This window comes from Myotis davidii, unplaced genomic scaffold, assembly GCF_000327345.1.
Source record: "Myotis davidii unplaced genomic scaffold, ASM32734v1 scaffold207, whole genome shotgun sequence".
Taxonomy (NCBI): Eukaryota; Metazoa; Chordata; class Mammalia; order Chiroptera; family Vespertilionidae; genus Myotis; species Myotis davidii.
The window spans coordinates 1,361,686-1,370,057 of NW_006298349.1; the positions used below are offsets into that span (position 1 = coordinate 1,361,686).

The window sequence follows — 8,372 nt, forward strand, 5'->3', positions numbered from 1 at the left end:
TGCTCTGTGCATGACAGGGGGTGGCGCCCCAACTCCCCAATCGGCCCTGCTTTGAGCCCAACCAGGGGCTGCACCTAGGGATTGGGTCTGCCCTCTGCCACCCGGGAGCAGGCCTAAGCCAGCAGGTCATTATCTCCCGAGGGGTCCCAGACTGTGAGAGGGCACAAGTGGGGCTGAGGGACCCCCTCCCCCTGCCAGTGCACAAATTTTTGTGCACCGGGCCTCTAGTATAGGATAAGAAAACAGAACAGGATGGGAGAAAGAATTTTGAGCCTGGCCAATGTTACTTAGTTGGTTAGGTATCGTCCAGTGAACCAAGAGGTGTCAGTTTGATTCCTGGTCAGGGCACCTGTCCGGGTTGCAAGCTTGATCCCCAGTAGAGGACGTGTAGAAGGCAGCCCATGAATGTTTCTCTCTCACTCCCTCTCCCTTCCTCTCTAAAATCAAATTTAATAAGAGAATTTTGAGAGGGCCATGCTTATTATTTCAATACTATAATACAATAAATTGGCATCATACTGTGTATTTGCAGCACTATAGTGGTCACAGTCACACTTTTAAACCGAATGAACTATGGAAAAGTCGTGTTTCTTGTTTCAGATTTCAGACAATAGAATACTTTAGCTAATGTTAGTTCAAGGAGAGCAAGTATGTCAGTGCCGTCCTTTCCTATTTCCAAGCCAGTGGCAGACATCACCGATCAATCCCAGACTCATCTTTCAAGCTCTGAAGTGGTGACAGCACCCCCCTTAGACCTGTGTTCCAAGCTGCCCATGAGTTGAAACCTGTCTGCTGTCCTTGGCCTACCTTATTGATATTGAGAAGGAAAGCGCTTCGACCACAAGGAATATTCCAGATAAAACACAGCAGCCGTCTTTCTTTAAAAAGCAAACTACTTCCTGTTCCTTGGAACTCCCCTAACCCCTGCTTTCCAATGTAGGTCACAACTTTAAGTTAGGGAAAGCAGGTATGAACTGAAGGTGGTGCAACTGGTCAGGACTCAGGAATACACTTTGCCATGGGCTCCCGAAAGGCTCTCGGGCCTTCCAACAGAAAGAGGGCATCTGCCCCGACTCTGCCAGGAAGGGGCCTGCGAAGGAGGTCCTTCACCCTCATGAGATACTCACCCAAGCCAGCAAGCTGGGATGAGAGGGAAGGTGGGGGTGCTGTGCTCCCCACCACGGGGCTCACCACGGCGGGAGACCCCGGCCCCAGGTCTATTAAGTTGTCCTCGGTCACTTCACTCAGTACCTGTGGGAGCAGGAGGTGCAGTGAGCCGTGAGCCCTGGGGCCCTGGCTGAGGTTCAGCCGCAGGCACAGTGTGGTCTCAACGCCGCGCCAATACAGGAGCCAGGGGTCCACTGTGGGCCCTGGCACGGGGAGCCCTGCCCACTGCCCCTCAGGATGTGCCTGCTGGCTCTGCCTCAGCAGCCTGTCGACAGCGCGAGCTGCTCATTTCACCAATATTTACATCCAGGTCAAGGAACAAGTGAGACCCCAACCCCGCCCGAGGCGGCCCTCCCAGCCTCGAGCCCCGCGGAGGCCCAGGGAGTACTCACCCCGTTGCTGGCGTTTTGGGCCAAGCGGCCGGACCGGAATCGCTCGAACCTAACAGGAAGGAGAGCCCCGTAAGGGAGGGTGGTGGCACTGTGATGCCCACGGGTCCTGTGAAGAGCTTCTGGGGACCGAGGTTCCAGGAAAGGAGACCAACCAGGCCCATGTTAGGGCTGGGAGAGCGGCCCACACACGCACGTCACACCGCTTCCCCTGTGTGGGCTTCACCCACGGTCCCTGAGGTGAGGGAGCAGGGTGGTGGCTGGCACATCAGGCCATTGTAAGCACCCAGCCATCCCCTCAGGCCCTGGGCTAGGTGCTCCTCCTGTCACTGGAGCGGGAGGTTGGGCCAACCATTTTACGGGGGCCGAGCCAGGCTAAAGCCCTATGTCACAGGGGGCAGGCCCTGGAGGACAGGCACGCCCTCTGCCGTGGAGGGGTCCCTGGCGGCTGTGCCAGGCCACGCCCAGCCTGGGACTTGGCTCAGAGCAGCTACAGAACCCTCCTCTCTTACCCGGGTGGGGAGACAAGAGCGATTGTGAGGGGCGAGCGGCTGCATGACATTGAAAAGCTCCCAAACGCCATGGGCAGGGCTAGCTCGGACTCTTTTCAGCTGGACCTGGAGAAGCAGACTTCACTGGGTCCCGGCTGCTGGGGCCAGCGCCTGTGAGCAGGGATCTCCACGAGGGACATGGTGAGGACGGGGTGCTGAGGGTCTCTCAGGAGGAGTGGAGTCCCTCCCCGACCTGGCTGGGAGGCACCAGGGCTGGTGGCCCCAGGCTCTGAGTCTGTGGTCAGCTGGGACTGGCAGGCTACTGGAAGTGCCCACACAGCTCCTGCCACCTGTTCTCGAAGGGGCTGAAAGGAGCCTGACAGGTTAAAGTCAGGCCATTTAAAACTGGGACCACAAGGCAAGACCAAGGGTCAAGGCACTCAGGTTGGCTCCTGTCCCCAATTGGCTCGTCCCTGCTGGCCCAACACCCTCTGCGGAGGCCGCCTCACCTGTCAGCCGACAGGGCCACCTTCCTTGTTGCCTCAGTTAAAGCTGAGACAAAGCCCAGGGTTGTGACAACCACAGCAAAGTCACCCTCTCAGATCCCAAATGCAAGTATCTGTCACACTGACCGTAACGGGTGCCAGACCGTCATGCCAGGAGTCAGCGAGGGGCCGGGACCCCAAGTCTCCAGGGGATTGGGGCTTAAACTGAGAAGAAGGCAGGCCTGGTCGAGGGGCCTGTAGGAGGCGCCCCCGGGAGAGCCCGAGCCACGGGCGGAGCTGCTTGCATTCTATCTCCTGCACCTGGGCCTGCAGCTGCGGAGGCTGCGCTTTTCCGGAGGCTTTGGAAAGGGAGAAGGACCTGCAAGGTCGTTACCTCAAACCCGATGGTGGCCCGGCTGCAGGAAGAACTGAGAGAACACGTGCTCCCTACGCAGCACCCGGCGCTCCTGCCCCTGCCGGACACTCAGACTCCCTGACGTTTGCGAAGGAAGGGAAAAACCTCCTTTTTTTAAGATGGAAAAGAGAAAAGTCTTTTTCCTTATGGATATTTTTCCTTTGACCCTTTTCAAGCTCAAAGGGTCTTTAAAGAGGCAGGTGCAGCAGCTGCAGGGCCCGGTGCCCGGTGCCGGTCCTTCCCCTCCTGGAGCAGGTGGTGAGGAAGGCAGAGCAGCCAGAGGCTGGCAAAGGGCAGAGGCTCCCAGGAGAATAAGAGCCGTTCCCCTGTCGCCTGGAGCAAATGAGCATCTCTGGTGGGTAGTTTCCAAATCTAATCTCCCTCCCTCTGTTCCTGAAAGAAACCCGCTTTGGCCACCAGCTTTCCGAGGGGAAGGAAGGAGCCACGCCCACCTCTCGTATCTGAGGAAGACGTTGTTGAGGTCGTCGTTGACGCGCAGCAGCTCCTCGGTGACCTCCTCGTTGCACACGTGCGAGATGAGCTCCACCACGCGCTGCTGCATGGCCCGGCAGGTCCTGTTCAGCTCCTGGGGACACACGCCTGGCTAGCCTGGCTGGGCCTTGGCCACATCTCTTTCCTTTGGGAAAACGTGCCCTGCTCCTCAAGTCGTAAGGGAGTACGTTCTTGCTCATAAAGCCGGGTGTGGGTAGGATGCAAAGTGGAAGCCTCCCTCACTGCCCCCTTACTCCCAAGCAAACCCGCTCCTGTTCCCTAGACAGACAAAGGTCCAGGCCCGCAGACTGCGGGGTGACACACTACATGCTGCACAAACCAGTTTTAAAATAGAAGAGAGGATTCTTTGCAGCTGGCTTTTCTCTTCGACAGAACGTTCCAGACAACTTTCCTGCCACTTCAGTCTCACTCCTGTGTGTATTATAATGTATCGCACCATTCTCCTATTTGGGACACTCAGGTGGGGCCTCTTTTCTGGCCCGCGCAGTGGGTGCAGCAGCAAACACTGTACTCGCCTGCTGTGCAGCTGCACAGGACCACGCCCCACTGCGGAGCTGCTGGCTGACAGGGGTGGCCACGTGGGAAACTGACTGGTAACAGGAAAAGACCCTGCTGCCCGACGAGCTCTGTGTGTCTGTACCCGCAGCAACGGCAGGGGTGTATTATGACACCATCAGAGATTCACTGTGGACGGGATGAGTGCCAGGCCTGACCTTGCAGGGAAGAGCAGGGGAGGGACCGTGACAGGTCAGCTCACCACAGAGCAAGCAGACCATGGCGAAGGAGGAGGGTGCTGCTGGCACATCCAGGCCATTCTACGCTGGCCACTCTCCCAGGCGGCTCAGCCTGGGGGCTCCTTCCCTGGCAGCAGGGGCAGCTGAGGAAAGAAGCCTGGCCCGTGGGGGGCAGCCCAGAAGCACCGTAGCGCAGCTGTATTTTTCAAGACTGAAGTACCTATGTTTGGCAGCTGCGTATAAAAGGCAGCTTCCTGTGGAGATGCTCTGGCGCTGGGGTCCTGGGCCCTGGCCAGCTGGCTACGGCCTCTGTCTCGGTTCTGCCCTGCTGCCAGCCCTCTGCACAGCCGGGATGCTGCTGTCAGTCTTTCTTGGTCAATAGGGCCAGAAGCAAGTCCAGTGTCTGGACGTTCTGGGTTTTTCTATGAACAGACTCTCATTCTTGGTTTCCCTAAGACTACCATTTTCGGTTTTTGGAGAAGGCAGGACCATTCCTGGAAAGAGGAGGGCTTTAAGCAAATCACTGGATTCTCATAACCGCTCTCTCCCTACCCCCGGCCTGTACCAGCTGCACCCGGGCCAAACCAGCCCAGGTAGGTAGTACCATCCCACCAGCAGTACCAGGCTGGGCTGGAGGCAGGAGGAGGACCTTGATCTCAAGTGCTCTGAACCTGCATCAGCCTGCACACTGAAGGGTCCCGGGTTCAATTCCAGTCAAGGGCACATGCCCAGATTTCGGGCTCCATCCCCAGTAGCGGGCCTGCCGGAGGCAGTTGATCAATGATTCTCTCTCATCATTGATGTTTCTACCTCTCTCTCTTCCTTTCTTTCTGAAATCAATCTATACATACGAAAGCCAAGCGACCGGAACAGTGACACACACTGCAGTGGCCAACAGGCCTGATAGGGGCCCCAATTGGCTCCCCACAACCTCCTGCATCCCCAGCCTCTGCCAGACTGGCCTCGATCAGCCCCCATCAGGGCAGGCTGGCCGGACCCCAACTGTGCACAAATTTGTGCACCAGGCCTCTAGTAAAAATATGTAAAAATAAATAAATAAACAAATAAAATGCTCTGCACCCTGTTCTGCTCAGACCACCAGCTCCCGTCACTGTCCTCGCCCTGTCCCCTGCATTAGCGCCCCAGCCTCCAGCACTCTCTGGCTTCTGTCTCCCTGGGGAAAACAAGGGGTGCAGAAATGGTGAACCTCTGAGGTGCCTCACAGCAGGGGTTTGGGGCACCGACCCTGCAGCAGCCGGGCAACTCTGCTTTGACCTGTTTTAAACACACTGGTCCTCTGGAGGGCTTGGTTGTGGAGAAGAGTTCCAGTCCCTGACGGAAATGTGTGGGAAGAGGCAGATGGTTTCTGAGGCCTCTGCTAGCTCTCACCCTGGAGCAGGAGGCAGGGATGCCAGAAGCACCTGCTCTGGCCTTGCACTTGCTGCCTTGGCCCCACCACCGCCAGGGGATGACAAGGAAGCTGCCCGGACCCCCCAGGAGGGCCTCCCCTCCCCGACCCCAGAGGAGCACCCAGGGAGTCCGCCCGGGGTCTGAGTCAGAGAGAAAGCTTTACATGTCCATGCTTTAACCTTGTAAGTTACTGTCTTAAAACAAAATTAAACAGGAAGAGAAATGACAAAGAGCTAGATGGTGAGAGGAGGACTAGAATGTTAAGATTTCTGCCACCACCGCACCAGCTAGCACCGCGTGGCCTCCACGGGGTCCCCCACAGCCAGGCTGCGCTTGTGCCGTGGGAGATCTTGCTCTACCTCCCCTGCCTCCAGACCTCCGGGCAGAGCAGCTCCCGTCCCGTCCTCACATGGGGAGCCCGCTCGCTCACTCGCTGGGCAGCCTTCCCGCTGCGCAACAGCTGGGATGGAAGTTCTTAAATGGTGACAATCTGGGCTTTGGCCTCTGGGTCTGGCTCTCAACAGAGAGGGAGAACAGCTGGTTACTGTTCTTTGTGCAAAAGCCCTCACCTATCAGAGCATCTTATTAAAATATCCTCTTTTCTGTCTAATTGATCCCAATGACTTGATCTTTTCTTCAAGGGCATGCATATCCCCACCTCACAGAACCACCCTTAGGTCCTCGCTCTAGGTGTCCTCCAAACCCCCTCCCTGTCCTGGGGAGCATGGAACAGGGTCCTGAAGACCTGCTCCTAGAGCTGCGGGGGGTGGGGGTGGGTGAAGAAGTTCTTTGTTGAAGAGAAAGGGGAATAATGAAGCTAAATGTGTAGAATAAACCAGATTTCTCCACGGAAAACGATCCTGGCCACCCAGTGTTTTGTTGAAATGAGATGCAGAAAGAGGGGAGCGAGAGGGTGATCAATGCCTGCCCCTCCTCTTCGTGGACAGCATGCAGAAAGGTTCTCTACCATTGGTGCCTGGCCGTAGGAATGCCCTTATGAGCATCACTGAATTAATTAAAAGTTATTAACTGGAGACAAAATTCAAAAAGCTAATTTGAAAGAGACAGAAGGCACCAAACGACAGCACCAGGCTCACTAGAGTCCCGAGTGGGGACTCCAGGCCGCAGTGAAGGCGCGGACCTCAGCGGTGTGGGTGCAGCCCACGCTAGGCCCCACGCAGTGCCTGTGTGTGCGGGGGGGGAGAGGGGGGCGGGCAGAGAGAGCCAACAGTACGGGAGAAAGAGATGAGGGTTCTCAGGGGATGGAGCTCCCAACTTCTAATGTCCGTCCCCTGCTGAGAACTGCCTGGCCATCCTCAAGGTGGGCTGCCCATAGCCTCATCTGCACCCCGAGACTGGGTCACGGCAGGCTCAAGCATTTAAGGTCCTACGTGTGAACGTGGAATGTGTTTCTGCTGGTGTTAGAGACGGACAGAGCAGCAGGTACTGGGAGACAGGCTGGAGCTCCAGCTTGTGGCCGCCGTGCCTGCGCCCGGCACCAAGTAGCACGCAAACAGGATCCCCATCCCTCCTTGGTGACTGTGACCCCGCCATGCTCCATGGGCCAGGGCCTGCGAGCATCACCAGCTCTTCAGTCCGCGGCTGAGCGGCTGAACGAGTGGCGCCTTCCTGCCCTGCTGTGCTGCTCCCCAAAGTCTGACCAAGGGCTTCCACGGGCTGACCGACAGCTGCTGCTAAGAACGAGGCGGGAGGGACTCAGCGTAGGTGTGGAGCTGGCTGCTGCCTGGAGGTCTCCCAGCCCAGCGCAGAGGCCCACACACAGGAGCTGCTGGGTCCCTCGGCGGCTTCCTCTCCCGGGAGCTCCTGCGAGGCTGACAGCGCAGGGGAGTGGAGTGGCCTCCGCCTCCCTCAACCACAGTAACCCCCCAAGTCCTCAGGCCCAGTGCCACCGGGGCTGCTCTGCCCTCCGCGGGGCTGCGGCAGGGCTGCGGCGAGGCTGCAGCAGAACGGCTCTGACTCCCAGGAAGCGATCGGGATGAAACCCACCCATCATCATGGTCTGTCACACAGTGTATCCAGGGCTGACACCTCCAATTTCCTCTCTTCCCATTTCCTCCGCCTCCACCAGCAGCTCACACTCAAGACTGAGCGGCTTTTGTTGGCGTGAACATTTGGGCTGGTGACAAAAGCGTTTACTTCCATGGCCCTGGCCAGTCCTGTGAGCTCTGACAGCTTCTACTAGCCATCTGGCTGCCCTCCACTTGCACTAAGGGGTCCTGGGGATGAGCTGATCCTGCCACTTTCCCAGCAGCCTGTGCCTTTTCCCACATGGAAGGCTCACTGTGTGATCTGACCTCGGCCCTTGGGAGACCCTCCCTGGCTGGCTTCTGATAGATGGGGAGGAACAGGAGGAGAGATGTCAGGAATGACTGAAGAGTTGGCCGGCAGCCGGGCCATGTCTGTTCACAGAGCGCCCGATTCCCGAAGCCTCCGCTGTACCAGAGCCGCTCTTTCCATTTGATTTAAAGACGGCAGCGAGGCTGGGAGCCTCAGAGTTGGAACAAAACAGAGGAAGAAAACGTCATGGGAAGCAACCTATTTTTGAAGACTGTGAGCTGACACCAGGAGATTAGGTTCTGTTTGTCTTGGCTCATGGGCTTGTTTTAGAACACACGCGCACGCACTGGCACACAGAACATCCCTGCTGTCTGGGTCTGCTCGGCTGTCTGGAGGCGGGCTGGCTTTGTTCAGCCCCCACCCCCGCTGCCAGGAGCTCCGCTCTGTCCACTGCAAGCCCTTGTCAGCAG

General features: G+C 57.6%; 1 protein-coding gene across 4 annotated transcripts in view; it reads right to left on the minus strand.

Moving 5' to 3' along the window:
- TOM1L2 (target of myb1 like 2 membrane trafficking protein) overlaps window positions 1–8,372 on the minus strand; it is a 63,697-nt gene that overhangs the window by 17,494 nt on the left and 37,831 nt on the right. For all 4 annotated transcript variants that reach the window (XM_015570614.1, XM_015570613.1, XM_006773956.2 and 1 more), the window contains exons 7-9: window positions 3,400–3,533; window positions 1,560–1,608; window positions 1,128–1,251 (exon numbers count right to left, since the gene is read on the minus strand). In XM_015570614.1, coding sequence (XP_015426100.1) covers window positions 1,128–1,251; window positions 1,560–1,608; window positions 3,400–3,533 — 307 coding nt within the window. The remainder of the gene's footprint in view (window positions 1–1,127; window positions 1,252–1,559; window positions 1,609–3,399; window positions 3,534–8,372) is intronic.